At 36.2% G+C, this 17,998-nt stretch overlaps 1 protein-coding gene across 1 annotated transcript in view; it reads right to left on the reverse strand.

Moving 5' to 3' along the window:
* The window catches only part of LOC122052324, a 51,337-nt gene that overhangs the window by 3,065 nt on the left and 30,274 nt on the right, over positions 1 to 17,998 (reverse strand). Inside the window, exons 5-6 of the mRNA XM_042613802.1 lie at positions 16,677 to 16,766; positions 16,413 to 16,605 (exon numbers count right to left, since the gene is read on the reverse strand). Coding sequence (XP_042469736.1) covers positions 16,444 to 16,605; positions 16,677 to 16,766 — 252 coding nt within the window. The 3' untranslated portion in view covers positions 16,413 to 16,443. The remainder of the gene's footprint in view (positions 1 to 16,412; positions 16,606 to 16,676; positions 16,767 to 17,998) is intronic.

The following is a 17,998-nucleotide window of genomic DNA, read 5'->3' on the forward strand; positions in this document are numbered from 1 at the left end:
CAATTAACTGATTATGACCTAGAAAAGAAAAAACACGGCTGAAAAGGAGCTAGAACTTGAGGGTATAAATATAGGGCCTTGGAGTCTTAGAATGGCTAATGAAAATGTTTTAATTTCTGATCCTTAACACAATGCTCATGTACTTTAACTCTTTCTTCTTATACTTAATCCCAAAATTTTTGTAAGAAGACATAAAAGAGGTTTCTCTACATGCGGTTGCTTGTCAAAGAGTGGAATTGAGAAGAATGATCCAATGACGAATCATAGGTCATAGAGTAGGAGCCTAGAGGCTGCTAAACCACATTAAATCTTGTGTTAGTTTGTATTTCTTGTATTGATTTTATTATTTAGTATTTTCTACTGCACTAATCTCAATTATAGAAATGAGTAAGAAGCAAAGCGAAAGGTCTTGATCCAATTAGTATTAGAGCCCAATCACTCCCGGACGACAAATCACCGAAAGAAGTATGTTCTAAAGAGAGCAATACAAGAGGGATATAGTATGGCACAACCACCATTTTTTAATAACACCAACTTTGAGTATTGAAAAGGAAAAATAAAATATTATCTAATGATCAAGATAGAAAATTGAAAATGAAAAGAATGTCTGATAAATGGAGGGTAAGTACTCTAGTTCCCTTATATAAGAACAAGAGAGACATACAAAATTGTGCAAACTATAGGGGTATTAAACTAATGAGTCATACTATGAAACTTTGGGAGAAAGTAATAGAAAAAAGATTAAGGAAGGAGACCACATGATAGAAAATCAATTTGGGTTCATGCCTAGAAGGTCGACAATAGAAGCTATACATCTCCTTAGACAATTAATTGAAAAATATCGGGAGCAAAAATAAGATCTACACATGGTATTCATTGACTTAGAAAAAGCTTATGATAGAGTCCCAAGAGAAATTATATGGAGAATTTTAGAAAAGAGAGGTGTTAGCGTAACATATATTGAACTAATTAAGGATATGTATGAGAATGTAACGACTAGAGTGAAGACGCCAGGCAGATTAATTGAAGCATTTTTAATAAGGATAGGGTTACATCAAAGATCTGCTTTAAGTTCCTATCTTTTTACATTAATAATGAATGAACTTATTGTCACATTCAAGATACAGTACCATGATGCATGTTATTTGCAATGATATTATTTTTATAGATAAGATAAGTGGAGTTATGTTGCATGGATACGGGTACGGATATCATATTGAATATGATACGAATACGAACAAATTTTGAAAATATAAGATACAATAGCTAGGATACGACAATCATTATATATATATATATATATATATATATAGTATTAAAAATTTTAAATTATAGAGATGAAAAGCCATATTTCATTGATCATAATATCTCAAGTACAAAATGTTAAAATATAAAACACCAAATCCATTTTAAGCAAGTAAAAAGAAATCAAACATTCATATCAGTCTGAGCAGAAGATGAGAGTTGCAGAGATGAGGATGTTAAGGTGGATGTGTAGACATACGAAGATGGACAAAATAAGAAATGAGAGCATTAGAGAGAAAGTTGGAGTTGCATCTATTGAGGACAAACTCCAAGAGACACGTTTAAGATGGTACGGACATGTACTTAGACGACCAATAAATGCTTCAGTTAAGCGATGTGAAACTATGATAAACATGCATATCAAACGAGGAAAAGGAAGACCAAAAAAGACTTGGTTAGCAACAATAAAATAAGATAAAATTTATTTAAATATAGATGATAATATAATAGGAGATAGAGCTCCATGGCGTAAAAGGATTCATACAGCCGACCCCACCTAGTGGGAAAAAGCTTGGTTGTTGTTGTTGTTGATCAAGATAGAAAATTGATTCATTATTAGAAAAGGGTTCAAGGTGTCAATCGACTAGTTCGGTGAGATTCTTGCCTATGCCAAGTGGTCGACCGAGATGAAGATAGATTAAGCCAACGCAAAGGCGGTTACACTCATTATTCAATGTGGATTCACATCAAAAGAACTTAACAAGGTCCAACTATTTAGGAGTGTCAAGGATCTTTTGGAAAAGCTCATCGACCTTCACAAAGATATGCAAGATTCACGAATTGTTAAAAGAGATTTATTAATAAACCAAATGTAAATTACATAAAGGATGGAGAAACAGTGAGCTAACATCATGGGAGGTTCAAGAGATCCTCAACGGGCTCTATGCATTTGGAGAACATGTGAAGAATTGAGATCCTCTACGAGCTCTATGCAACAAGCCCTCAAACCTCAATGGCCCTCAAACCTCTTTATGGTCAATGATGTCAACAAAGTGTTTAAGAAGTTGAGTTTGGTTAAGTTAGATAAAATATTTTGTGGATTCAAACTTCATAAGTAATCTAACCTTATTTTAAAAGAGAAAGGTCTAGCTTTAGTTGCAAGAAAAAGACCTCATCTAAATTGAAGCATGAAAGTGAGAGTGTAAGGCAATCTCAACAAGTGAGATGTCCTATTTTGTCAAGGAAATGATGAGTAAGATCATGAAGTTTAATAAGAAGGGCATGAAGAAGATGTTCTAGGATCCAAAAAAGCTTACTAAATCCAAAGGTATACTAAATCTAAAGCTAATGCTAGTGTAACATGTTTTAAGTGCAATAAAAAGGGCCACTACAAGTTGAAGTGTCTTCCCATGCAAGAAGAAAAGCTTAAGAAGAAGAATGCACTTGGGACAATATCTCATCATCAAAATCTTTGGAGGAGTATCTTGTTGATGACCATAGATGATGGGGTGATGGCTGGAAAGCTCAAGCCATGAGGAAACTTCAAGTTATGAGGATGGATCATGGTAATCTCTCAGAAATTAGAGAAATTATATGAAACAATTACTTGTTTAACCATTTCATTATCTAAGTCTAAGGAGAAGGTAAGTCACTCCAAAGGAGCTTAGAACCCTTCAAGAGGAAATTTCTTCTCTCTACTTGCAATGGTCAAGAGTTTATTGCTTACCAATTTGAAAAACTTAAGAAAAAGAATGCCTCTTTTAAATTACAAATAGAAGAATTAAAGAAATTCTTGGAGCAGTGCACATTTGCACATCTGGTTCTAAGTATTTAAATATGACACTTGGGGACTATCAGAGTTTATAACAAGGTCGACATTAACTATAAGCTAAAGCAAAAGGTGTCTTATGTGTCTCTAATTTGTAGTTACACCTTTTTTTTTGCCTAAGAGCATTACTACGACAATTTCTAGATTTAGGGTAATAAATGCTTGGGTACCCAGGCAATATTTAGTTAACTCTTTTGGACCCAATGTATTTTGTCTACCAAAAGATTTAATCATTCGTATTTAATAGTTATAAGACAAGGAAGAGCACTCTATTGAATGAATGTTGGATAGAGGTCCTCTAGGCACATGATCAAGGACATAAAGAAGTTCACCACATTCAAGAATGGTGTCCTTTAGCGATAGTGGAGAATTAAGGTGGCGGTGGGTATATTGAATCCATTTTTAATTTATCACTAAGAAGGCTCTTTTAAGAAGGTTCATTTAATAGAAAATATAAAATTTAATCTATTTTGTATTAGTCAATTGTGTGATACGGGATACAAGGTGAGTTTCAACCAAATGTTTGGTAAAGCACAATGAATTAGATACAATCATAGTAGTAAGACATAGAAAGAATACTATTTATACAATTAATCTTCCTTGTATTACTAAACTCTATACTAAGTATCTCATCACCAAAGAGACGGAACTATGATTGTGACATAAAAGATTGGTATACCCCCAACATGAGACAAATATCAAAGGTTGTCAAGAGGGACATGGTGAGGGCTTCTTGAAGATACACTACAACAAGGACATTATATGATGTGTGTCAACAAAGCAAGCAAATCATCTCATAGAGGTACATTTATTGTTAACATCATGAAACTTTTAGAAGTATTACATATAGACCTTAGACATTTTAGTTGGTTTTTGCAAAATAGTAAAAAATGAGAAGAATTTCAAAGTCAATCGAATTCATAGTGATAATAAAGGTGAATTTGAGAACTTTGAATTTGAGTAGTTTTGTAAAAGAAGCATACATGCACATGAGTTTTCTTGTCTAGAACACCTCAACAAAATGCGAAGGTGGAAAGGAAATTTGTGTCATATAAAAGGCAGTGAGGTCTGCATTGAATGTATTAATTACTTATCTCCTTTTGGGCCGAAGCAATCAATGTCGTATGAATGTTCAAACTAGATTTATTTATATAGATTTTTCGGAAAAGCAACTTATGAACTTTGGTTTAGAAAAAATTCTTATAATCAAGCGTCTTAAGGTATTTAGTTGTAAGATTTATATCCTTAATCCAAAGATTATTTGGGAAAATTTTCCGTTAAGGTGGATGAGGATATCCTAGTTAGGTACTCATCAAGTAGAGCTTATAGTGTTGGTGCAATCATGCCCTCTCATGTGTTTGCATGTGATTATGATGTTTGGCTGATGATTAAGTGAGACAATATGATTTTTCTCACATGTATGTCAAGTATACAGGCAAGGTTCTAAAATTCACTAGGCGCTAGTCAGGCGCCAGACCAACACCTAGCGCTTAGGCCGCTTAGGCGGGAACTAGGCGTCGTTAGGCGGATTCCACGGTATCAATATAAATTACATAATAAATCATATTCTATAACTAACACAATAACATAAAATTTAAAATGAGTTCAAAATTACACAAATAATAAAATATCACAAATTTATTCTACTTCTCTATAATTTTCAACAACTTGTTCTTTATGGACATAAACTTAACATCATCATTATGATCCTCCTCTTCTTTTTCGAATGCAAAATCACTCTCGTGAAGTTCTCTCACAATAGTTCTCTCACTTATGAGTTTGATGCTAGCCACTAAGACAAGCCAACAAATCGATTTTCTTGTTGGATTAAATTTTAGGGCTTATAAAACTTGAGCCCAACACAAAAAAAAAAGGTTACATTTCAATTTTTTAATTAGACTTTAAATTTTAAAGTCGAAACCAAAAAAAATCATTAAACCCTACACTATTTTCGCGGCGCCTAGCCAATTCGATCGATTAGTCAGCGCCTAGGGCTGCCTAATCCCGCCTAGGCATCAAGGCCGCCTAGGATGGCCGACTAGCATGTTTTCAGTGCGGCTGGCTGGAGCCTAGCGCCTAGGCGGTCGCCTAGACTGATTTTTAGAACACTATATATAGGTGGTGTAGGTAAGCTTGACATAAGTTGTAGGTGCAATAATGGAAGTCCAAGAAGGTTCTTAGAGTAAAAAAAAATTCAAGTGGACAGTTGGTATAAAGGAAGTCCCAATAGGTTGAGGTGAATCCGATGCTAGACAACAGAGTAAGTCCCAGCAGGTCGGCAAGGACCGAACACAAGGAAAATACAAGAAGTCTCAGTGAACAAACATTAGGCACGACAAGTGCTAAAGGTCAAGAAAGCATCTTGACATCAAAGTTACTCAGCAATAAAGTTTAGTACTTTAGGGAATGAAGGAACAAAAACAAGCACAAACATGGGCTTGAAGTGGCTTAAGATAGTGTGCCAATCTATTGATAGTTATAATCAATTGACTAGACTATCGGACAGTCAACTGAGTAATATATCTCTTTAGTTGACAGGGACTCTTCTATTATATCTAAGAATGCAATTAAGGGAAATGGCAAGGCCAAGGTTGTCAAAGCTTGGGTACTTAAGAAATTTTTAGATAACACTTGTGGACCCAATATTTGGGTATCAAAAGATTGCATTTTCTATGTTTGAATATGTACATACCTTGGAGGAGCACACTGATAAATGGTTTTTGGATAGTAGGTTTTCTAGCACATGACTGGGGACATAACAAAGTTCACCGCATTTGAACACAAAGATAAGGGAAACGTGTTATTTGGAAAAAGAGAGAACTCAAGATAACCGGTACAAGTAATATGGAGTTAACTTCCAATTTCATTATTGAAAGAGTTTTATTAGTTAAAGGAATTAAGTTTAACTTGTTAAGTGTAAACTAATTGTGTGATGTGGGTACACGGTTGAGTTTCACTCAACTAGGTGCTTCATGAAGCACTATGAGCTCAACACGACCATGTTATAGGTGATAAGAGAGATAACATTAATAGTATAAATCTTCCTTGTGTTATTAATTTTCCAATGAGTGTTTAATAAGCAAGGAGGAAGAGTCTTGGTTATGGTATAGGCGGTTAGCCCATACTATCAAAGTTTCTATTCAAAAGGACAAGTTATGCGATTCAAGCAAGCTAAGGCTACCACAACATATTTTTTTTCAAGCAAGCAAGATAAGGCTACCACAACATTTTTTATTTTTCAAGCAAGCAAGATAAGGCTACCACAACATTTTAAACTTAGTTAATACTTGCATGCCACTTGAATTATTGCATTTCAATTTAGTTGATAGTCATTGAATAGCTTGATTAAATGTTATTGTAGTAAAAAAAATAGTTATTATAGATGATTACTCTAAGTTTGTATTGGTAAATTTTATAAAATATAAGGATGAAACTCAAGAAATAATGAAGGTTTAAAATTTCAAACTGTGCCGGAATTTTGATTTATAACTAAAACGATACGGTTTTGATATTATATTGTATCATAGTGATACAATTTTAGTACTTTTTTAAATAAAGAATATATTAATTAAAAAAATATGATTATTAATATTTAATTTAGATGTTTATTATTGAGTTATATTTGAGATGTTGAATGTTTAGCTTAAGTTTTGATATTATCTCAATAAATATTTGATGCTTATTGAGTAAAAGTTGATTTAAAGTTAACTAAAATCCACTAAGTACATATGGCAAGATCAAGTAGATTTAAAATAGATTTAATTTAGATTTATTTTGATCAATTTAAAATTAAATTAAATTTATATAAAATAATCTAATTCATTAATAATAGTATATTTTATAAAGTTTATATTATATTTAATTTTTTTTTATCTGAAGGGGAACCATGGTCAACATAATATTATTGTTATGTAACCTAGTGGTCATGGATTTGAGTCACGGAAATAACCTCTTGCACTACAGAGTAATATTACATTTAATAGACCCTTCTCCGATACCCCTCATTGGCGGAAGCTTTGTGCACCAGACTGCTCTTTTTATTTAATTTTTTATCTTTTCTTAATAAGTTGTTTCCTACTTCCTTAAAGTTTTTTTTATCTATGTTTATCTGATGGACAGATAAAAAACAAAAAAGAATAATCATTCAAAAAGAAGTTAGGAAGTTACTTTTTTCTCTATTTACCTTGTGAAGAAATGTAGGAGAGCAAAAAATTAATCATCCTTAAGAGGTATTTTTATCTTTGTTTACTTTCTTGTACAAATGGAGAAAAAAATTAATATATGAAAGAGGAAAAAAAATTAAGAAGGTAAAAATTAATAGGGAAAAGGAATTAATGTTTAAAAAATAAAAAATTCCAACCTAAAATTAAAAATTAAAAGAAAAATCACGGTGTGACCTTGCTAAGGCTATTTCGTATGTGTTGATCGGCATGACAAAATATTTAAAAACTTGCAAATACTAGTTAGTTTTTACAACGGAGGTGAGCATGGATGCACGTACTATGTCGTGTCGGTCGATATAGGTGGAATTTTTCTTCTGCCCGTGGATCAACATCGGCATGATGTTGTGCATGAAGTCACAACCTCGCAACAAAATAAGTGCTTTCAAGAGTACCAAGAAGCTTTAGTGATAAGCTCAGAGTTTCATGAATGTACGCTAGATCCTCATATTGCAAAGAGCAACTGGTTAATGAATTAAATGTAGAATTTTATAATGAGAGACGAAAAAATGATAAGCTAAGTACACACAAGTGGTTCACAGGGATTCTCAATGGTCTTCGTGCTATAGGAGTTACATAATCAAGCCCTAGGGATATAAGTAAATTGAATGTTTATGAACAAGTTTGGTGTTCGATTCAATAAAGCTCATCATGTTCATTCAATAATTAAAGAATCTATAAAATAGACAAGCTTAACACCAGTGAGCTTGGTTCATTAACATTTATAAACAAAGTTCATAAACAATCGAAACAAACTTATTTATTCATTTGTGTAAAATTTAATTGTAACTTCGCCCATGACGACCGGTCATGGTCGGTCCCAAGCTCGGATAAAGGAGGAGGGTTGCGTTAGGTTGCCAGCCGCGTCAAACTATGACAAATATTCAATGAATGAATTTGTACAAAGTAAAATCTAAAATCTCGTGTCTATTTAGGAACCACGAGTTAGGCCTTTATATAGAAAAGAAGAAATAAATCAAAAGACCAAACTACCCCTATACTTATTCTAACACTCCCCCTCAAGCTTGAGAATATAGATCATATACACCAAGCTTGTTACATATGTAGTCAATCCGAGGACCTCTAAGTGATTTAGTGAATATATCTGCTAGCTAATCATTTGAGTTGACAAAACTAATAGATATTTCTCCAGATATGACTTTCTCTCTGACAAAGTGACATCAACTTCAATATGCTTTGTTCTCTCATGGAAGACTGGATTTGAGGCAATATGCATAGCGGCCTGGTTGTCACATATGAGTGACATTTGTGTAACCTCTCCAAACCTTAGTTCCTGAAGCAACTGTTTTAACCATATAAGTTCTTAACTAGCAATAGTCATAGCTCGATATTCTGCCTCTGCACTGTATCTTGCCACAACATTCTGTTTTTTGCTTTTCCAAGAAACAAGGTTACCTCCGACAAATATACAAAATCCAGAAGTGGATCTTCTATCCGAGGGAGATCCTGCCCAATCTGCATCAGAATATCCCACGACTTGAGTATGTCCTTTGTCTTCATATAGAAGACCCTTTCCTGGTGCACCCTTGATATATCGAACAATGCGAGTCACTCACTGCAAATGAGATATCCGGACGAGTGACAGTAAGATAGCTTAGTTTCCCTACCAATCGCCTATACCGTTCAGGATCTGAAAAAGGCTCCCCTTGATTTGGTAGGAGTTTGACATTAGGATCCATGGGATTGTCGACTATCTTTGAGTTTAACATTCCTGTTTCTTCCAAAATATCCATTGCATACTTCCTTTGGGATATAATGATCCCATCTTTAGACTGTGCCACTTCTATCCCTAGAAAATATTTGAGTTTGCCAAGATCCTTTGTCTGGAAATGTTTGAAAAGATGTTGTTTTACTTGTGAAATCTCAAGATGATCATGCAACCAGTAGATGAGTGGCGATAAAAAACAGAATGATCAACATCGCTCGAGTCATGCCAAACTGCTGAATTACGGTACTAAATCTACTGAACCATACAAGACCAGAAGACTCCCCCTAGCAACAAAACACGGAGGTTGCTCCATGTAGACTTCCTCGAGCAGGTCACCATGTAAGAATGCATTCTTGATGTCCAATTGATGAAGAGGCCAATGGCGAATTGCAGCAATAGACAGAAAAAGACGCACAGAAGACATCTTGGCAACAGGAGAAAAGGTGTCTCCATAATCCAATCCAAATACCTGAGTATAGCCTTTAGCGACAAGACGAGCCTTAAGCCGATCAACCGTGCCGTCTACACCAATTTTTACCGTAAACACCCATCGACAACCAACCACTGACTTCCCAGGAGGTAGAGGAACGAGATTCCAAGTCCCACTGCTCTGTAAGGCACTCATTTCATCAAGCATAGCCTGTTTCCATCCTGGATGAGCAAAGGCATCACCTGCAGTCTTTGGAAGAGAAACAGATGACACGGAAGACAGACAATAATAATAGGAAGGGGAAAGACGATGATAGCTTAAAGAAACATAGTGAGGAGAAGGATTACGAGTGGAACGCATACCCTTCAGTCTGATAGAACATCGGAATCGGGAGATGGGACCGGAGGAAGCGACGAAGGACTTGACTCAGATGTGCCCATGCATGTCGGTGTTGGTCGTGGCAGCAGGGCAATGATAAACTGCAAAGGAGGAGGCGAGGTGATAGAGGCGCCTCGAGGGTAAAGATAGTCAGTGCGGTGGAGGGAGAAACCTCGGCTGTGCGGAAGGACGAAAAAACCGACTCGAAGAATGTGGCGTCGGAGATGAAGTAGGGGAATAACACTTGTACCCTTTCTGAGACCGTGGGTACCCAAGGAAGACACACTTATGAGACCGAGGAGAGAGTTTGTCAATGTCGGGATCGAGGCGTGAAAACAAATAGACCAAAGACCCGAGGTGGTAGAGGATGAAGGGTGATGTGGATAAAGTACACGATGAGGTATTTTACCGGAGGTGGAAGAAGGTATCACGATTGATGAGATAACACGCGAGTGATCACCCCATGAGGGACAGAATGGAGAAGAAGAGTCAGTGGTTTCGAGGAGATGACGATTCTTGCGTTCTGACCTCATTACGTTGAGGGGTATAAGGCGAGCGTGAGATCGCACACTGAGATGTCGAGAAGGCAGGCGGGTAAATACTCGCGTGCGTTATCACTTTGTAAAGTTCAAAGGGAAGTATCAAATTGAGTTTTTATTTCAAAAAAGGATTGAAAATAGAAAACAATTCGAACGATCCTTCATTAGATATAACCATGTACAACGGGAAAAATCGTCTATAAAAGTAACAAAATACCTTGACCCCATTGTAGAAGAAACACGACTCGGACCCCAAACATCAGAATGAACGAAAGCAAAAGGAGACATAGCCCGACTATCAATACGAGGAGAAAAAGAACTACGAACATGCTTGCCTAATTGACACGACGCACAAGATAAAGACTCTAAGTGAGAAAGACTAGGATGTAACTGTTTCAACTTATTAAGACCTGGATGTCCCAACTAAGCATGAATAAGAAGTGGAGATGCCGCCGCCGAACCAACAAAAGAGGGTTGTTGAAGCCGATATAGGCCATGAGATTCACATCCGAAGCCAATCATCCTCCCCGTACTTCGGTCCTGTAAGGAAACAGATGTGTTAGTAAACGAAATGACACAATCAAGAGATCGAGTAAGTTGACTTATCGACAATAGATTAAAAGGAGCGCCGGGAACATAAAGAACATTATGAATTGAAAGAGATGAAGAAGGATGAACAATACCAATACCCTGGGATTGAGTTTGGGAACCATTGGCCATGGTGACCATTGGTAAATTACCATAAGCAGTGAGAGAGGAAAAAAGGGATTTATTACCAGTGATATGATCGGTGGCCCCAGAATCAAGAACCCAAGGACCCGAAGAACGAGATATGCAATGGTAGCAGTGGAACCGGAAGGCGTCGATCTTCAAACCATTTCAGAAAATCATTATAGGAAGGTGTTGGAGTCGAATCGGTGGTAGCGTGAAGTGGAAGAAACAGAGCTCGAGCGATCTGGCGACGCGTGGAGGACGGCCGTACGAGACTCAAAGTTTATCAATCGTGTGTCGGTTTGTGTGATGATCACACAGGACGCTCCTTTGCCACCCTGGCGAGGTGGAGGTCCTTTGTGTCGAGAGACCAAAGCTGACGAGTCGACAGGAACAGAAGAAGGCATCGTCAAGACTTTGGCCGGGACACGGAGAAGAGTCGCCCAGGTATTTTCCATGGTAGCTTCTGTGGGGCTGCCCAGGATCTGGTCACGGACATGAGAATAATCTGTGGGTAGACCATATAAAGCCAAAAACATAAAAAATTTCTTCCAATTTTCAAGCTCTTCAACAGGATCGGCCGCAGGTGGGAGCAGTTCATTGAAAGTCGATATTGAATCCTTAATCTGATGGGCGCTGAGGATGGTCATGAGATCTTCACAAACTTGATAGAGTCGCCGAGAAGTGTTTGTAAAGAGTTGTTGAGCTTGTGTCCAAACAGCTTTGCAGGTTTTGTGAGTACGGAAGACATTCCTAAGAGATGAATGGATGGTGGCTCGGATAATACAACATAACTGAGCATCAACCTTCTTCCACAGAGGACGATCGGCGACTTGAACATCTTCTTCAGTTTGAGTGAGATGTGTCTCATAACCTTGTCCAACAAGCCAAAGCTCAATGTGAGATGCCCAAGAGATATAATTTTTACCATCCAACTGCTCGGAAGAAAGAGGTGCAGTTATATGGTTGGTAAAGATTGAGGTATCTGGCTTTGGGGCGCCAGATGCAGCCATGAATAGAGCTGTGAACCAGACGGATCTGTTTTGGAAAGGCTTTTGCCAGGAGAACCAACAGCGGCAGACGGCCAGGTAGGAGGGCTGGAAAACAGGGGAGGCAGAGTACTGGTCTCGGGGGAAGAACTCGCCGGAGAACTGGCGGCGGCCTCCGATGATGATGACTCGGCCGTCGGGAAGGATCTGGTTGGAGGCGTACCGGCAGCGGATCGCCAAAGATCCCGTTTTTCTCCCTGCGCAGCGCAACTCGTGAGAGAGCGAGAGAGCAGAAGAAGCCTCCGGCAGGAGAGAAGAAAGAAAGAGGAGGTGCCGCAGGGAAAGCTCGCGGGCCCTAGCTTCGTGTGAGAAGAAATGTGCGAACAGAGGCAGAAGGCGGCGAGGGAAGATCGGGCGGCGGCGCAAGGTGCTGCTCGCGAGAACAGAAGGCGGCGAGGGAAGGCGGCGACGAGGGAACAGAAGGCGGCTAGGTTTTTGAACCTGGCTCTGATACCATGTACAAAGTAAAACCTAAAATCTCGTGTCTATTTAGGAACCACGAGTTAGGCCTTTATATAGAAAAGAAGAAATAAATCAAAAGACCAAACTACCCTTATACTTATTCTAACAGAATCCATTAAACTATTGTGTTAATGCTAGGTTGTTCCCTTGAAGGAACACGTTGCAGGTCCGACTGTAACGTCTTGGCAAGGACTGCTACATCTCCAGAACTCGGGTATAGTGCTAAATATGCAAGAGTTCGCGTTACAGGATCCGATTGTAACGTCTCAGTAAGGACCGCTACATCTCCATGAGAACTAGGGTGTAGTGTTAAATAGGCAAGAATTCTCACACCATAGGTTGGATAAGAACAAATATGATAGGAAAACTAATAATCTAATATTTGGAACATGTAACATAGGAACTCTCACTAGTAAATCAATGGAGGTAGTAGATATGATGATTAGAAGAAGAATTAGTATTTTGTGTGTATAAGAGACAAAATGGACAGGCGAGAAGGCAAAGATGATAGAGAACTCGGGTTTTAAGTTATGATACACTGGAAAGAGTAAAGCAAGAAATGGAGTGGGTATTATTGTAAATAGTTTGTTAAAGGATGAAGTTGTAGGAGTAGCTAGAAAAGCGGATAATATCCCTTAAGATAATAATGGCGAAAGAAACTATGACTACCAAATCAAAGTTTTGGGAGGACTTAGATGAAATATTATAAAATATTCCACCAAATGAAATGATTTTAATAGGAGGTGACCTAAATGGGCATGTCAGAGCGAAAAATGAGGAATATGAGAGAGTACATGAGAGTTATGGGTTTGGAACGAGGAATAAGGAAAGGAAAACTATATTAGATTTTGCGATAGCATATGACCTTATATTAGCTAATACGTTTTTTAAGAAAAGAGAAACACTTAGTCACATTCAAAAGTAGGAATAATAAATCGCAAATTGACTTTCTTATGGTTAGGAAGAAGGATAGAAAGATTTGTAAAGATTGCAAAGTCATCCATGGAGAAAGTTTAACTACCCAATATAGGATAGTAGTGTTGAATATACGCATCAAACATAGAATCAATAAAAAATATATATATATATACAATTCCTAGAATTAAGTGGTGGAAGTTAAAGGATAGGAAGCAAAATATATTTAAGGAGAAGGTAAAAGTACAAACATTAGGTGAAATATATGATGACTCTAATACAACATGAGATAAGATGGTATCAAAGTTGAAAATAATAGCTAAGAGTACTCGATGAGTCAAAGGGACATGCACCACTAAGTAAAGAATCTTGGTGGTGGAATGAGAAAGTACAAGAAAAAGTGAAGGAAAAACGAATAGCTTATAAAGAATTATATATTTGTAAGAACAAGGAAAACTTAAAAAAATATATAATATCCAAGAAAGAAGCTAAGAAAATAGTGAGTGAAGCAAAAAATGAAACTTTTGAACGGTTATATCAAAAATTGGATACAAAAGAAGGGAAAAGAGACATTTATAGAATAGCTAAAGTGAGAGAAAGGAAAACAAGAGATCTTAGCCAAATAAAATGTATTAAAGATGAGTGTAATAAGGGTATTAAGAAACAATGGAGAAATAAAAGAGCGGTGGAAAAGGTATTTTCATCAACTTTTTAATGAAGGTTTAGGTGACCAACTTAACCTAGGTAATTTAAGTAGATCAAATGAGCATAGAAATTTTAATTTTTATCGTAGAATTCAAACTTCAGAAGTAAAACAAACTTTAAATGAGATGCACAATTGAAAAGTCGTTGGACCAGATGATATTCCGATAGATGTATGGAAGTGCTTAGGGAAACAAGGTATTGAATGGCTTACAAAATTATTTAACATGATATTGAAAACGAAAAAAATGCTTGATCAATGGAGGATAAGTACTCTAGTTCCCTTATATAAGAACAAGGAAGACGTACAAAATTGTGCAAACTATAGGGGTATTAAACTAATGAGTCATATTATGAAATTTTGAGAAAAAGTAATAGAAAAAAGATTAAGGAAGGAAACCACGGTGACAGAAAATCAATTTGGGTTCTTGCCTGGAAGGTCGACAATAGAAGCTATACATTTTTTTAGACAATTAATTGAAAAATATCGGAAGCAAAAACAAGATCTACATATGATCTTCATTGACTTAGAAAAAGCTTATGATAGAGTCCCAAGATAAATTATATGGAGAATTTTAGAAAAGAGAGGTGTTACCGTAACATATATTGAATTAATTAATGATATGTATGAGGATGTAACGACCAGAGTAAAGACTTCAGGTGGAATAACTGAAGCATTTCCAATAAAGATAAGGTTACATCAAGGATCAGCTCTAAGTCCCTATCTTTTTACACTAATTATGAACGAACTCACTGCGCACATTCAAGACACAGTACCGTGGTACATGTTGTTTGCAGATGATATTATTTTTGTAGATGAGACCCGTGAAGGAGTAAATGCTAAACTAGAATCTTGGAGGGAAACACTAGAAGGGAAAGGTTTTAAGCTTAGTAGATAAAAGACAGAATATATAGAATTTAAGTTTAGCAATATTAGAAGTAATGAAACAATTGTTAAGATAGGAGAGGACGAGTTGCCCGGAACCGAGAGATTTCAATATTTAGGATCATTTTTGCAAAATGATGGAGGGATTGAGAGAGATGTCTTACATAGAATACAAGTAGGATGGGTGAAATGGAGGGGAGCGTCGAGTGTTTTATGTGACCGTAAAGTACCTCTTAAACTTAAAGGTAAATTCTATAAAACCACAGTTACACCTACTATGTTATATGGAGTAGAATGTTGGGCTATGACTCGAGCACATAAGTAGAAGATGAGAGTTGCAGAGATGAGGATGTTAAAGTGGATGTGTGGACATACGAGGATGGACAAAATAAGAAATGAGAGTATTATAGAGAAAGTCGGAGTTGCATCTATTGAGGAAAAACTCCAAGAGACACGTTTAAAATGGTACGGACATGTACTTAGACGCCCAATAAATGCTCCAGTTAGGCGATGTGAAATTATGATAAACATACATATCAAACGAGGAAAAGGAAGACTAAAAAAACTTGGTTTGCAACAATAAAACAAGATAAAATTTATTTAAATATAGATGATGATATAATAGGAGATAGAGCTCAATGGCGTAAAAGGATTCATACAGTCGACCCCATGTAGTGAGAAAAGGCTTGGTTGTTGTTGTTGTTGTAAAATTTAATTGTGAATTTATTTCTTAATTTTTTATTCAAATACAAAAAAAATATAGTAATTTTTGTTTTATATAATCTTAAATAATTCATAAAATGTTTAAAAAACAATAATATAATTTTATTTATTAAATAAACAAAATATTTTTAATAAACAACCTTGAAGCTTGATAAATAGATAAACTAGCTTGAACACAATTAAGCTCAACTCAGCATGTTTATACCCCTACCAGGACCTCATTAGATGGAAACCTATGATCGCTTCATGGAAACACTTGTTTAGCAAGCGATAAACATCCGCTTGCTAAAGATCCTAGATTTAACTACTTATATATAGATGATCTACTTTACATTGTTGATTAATATTCATTATCATATTTTTTTTTATCATACTTTTGATTGTGTAAATGACATATATGATTCTTTCTATGGAAGCATGAATTGAATGTTTTATTGTACCCTGTGCTAATCACATTTATATAAATATTTTTTTAAAAAATTAATATTGTTGCATAGACCCCTATCTACCATACATCACAATGCAATGGACTAATTGTATATTATCTGCATAAGCTTTTTGAAACTTTGTTGGAGAATCATGAAAATACACTTACATGTTTATGTTCTCAAGGAGGAACAGTTTGATTAGGTCTCAGAGCATGTGAAATTTCTACTTGGTTGCTTTTTCATATGTAATGCTTGTATCCCACGGGAAGAATTAGACGTCAAACTGTCGTGTCTCTCAGACTTGTTGCTATCCATGACAATGTTGTTAGAACTCCATGTGTACATAACAAACTTCCTCAGCTGATTACATATAAAATAAATGTTAAGTATGCATAAGAACTAAAACCTGCAACTTAAACACATGCACATACCTTGTCCCAGTTCTTCTGTGCACGTCTTTGTCTAAGAATATCTCTCATGGCCACATCCTCGTAGTGAAGTTTTTTTATTCGAGCCTCACACTGTGATACAGAATGATTAATTCATATGTTATCAGATAGTACATCGAACTGTCAGAAATTTATGTAAAGGAATTCAAACTAACCAAGAAGTCTTAGAATAAATTGCCCTACAAGTTTGATGCGTTCAATAGTCCATGAATTTCAAAAAACTATGCAAAATTATAACAATATCACTGCTGATGACAAATGCTAAATAACTAATCATGATCAATGCAATCCCTCATTCAGTTAACATATATATCATAAAGATCAAGATTGTGCCTCTTGTTTAACCAGGAGAACAGAATACATTTTGCGAGTAGAAAGTTGATTTACACACTTGGCATCGATTTTGCCCTTTGCATTCACAATGGTGTCGTATCAATTTTTGTCACATTCAATATAAATATCCAAAATAAGGGTATCAGAAAGGTGTGGTATCCATTTCTTTTACTTTTTTCATCTTTTTCATTTGTCTTTTCAGATGACTCCTTTCTAAGTTTATGACTCAGACTCTTTTGATTTTATCGTATTTATAAGGAGTGCCATTGTTATAGATAGAATCGCCAACACGAGGTGTCAAGGGGTCAGAATCCAACAAGATTAAGGGGATCAATGGCCAAATTGTAGTTGTTCTACACAAGAAAATGAGATCTTTGTTGTAGTCAGCCAATCAAAATTGTTTGGAATAGAAGGTAGATGAGGTCACTTTGGTGGCAACTAACTACGAGAGTGAAGATTGACAAAATTCGTGGTTGCACATTGTTGAAGGGGTGTATAAAGTCGTTACTTGGTGCAAGTTACTTGGTGCATGGGAAAGCTACACTTGGATTGTAGAGGTTGCAATATTAGTGGGACATGATAGCAAGGTTCAAAACCTCAGGTCGTGTATTAACAGATTTTCGATCTTTGATTAAAACGATATCATTTTGGTATTGTGTTGACATTCCGATGTATAGTGTTGGTGACAGATTGGAGGTTGAAGGAGAAATGAGATGAAAAGGAGGAAGGAGACATTATATGTGCCGAGTGATTCTGAGTTTCGGTAAATTTTGATATTGGATGCAAATGGGTATTCACAGTTAAAGTCAATCTAGATGGGTCGGTTGCTGGATTAAAAGTTCGTCTTGTCGTAAAGGTTATGTTCAGACTATGGTGTGGATTATTCTGACACTTTTTCTCTTGTTACAAAGTTAACATCTGTTCGATTGTTTATTTCAATGGTCATTACTCATCATTGGCCTTTAAATCAA

The sequence above is a fragment of the Zingiber officinale genome, chromosome 3A (assembly GCF_018446385.1).
Source record: "Zingiber officinale cultivar Zhangliang chromosome 3A, Zo_v1.1, whole genome shotgun sequence".
NCBI classification, from domain to species: domain Eukaryota; kingdom Viridiplantae; phylum Streptophyta; class Magnoliopsida; order Zingiberales; family Zingiberaceae; genus Zingiber; species Zingiber officinale.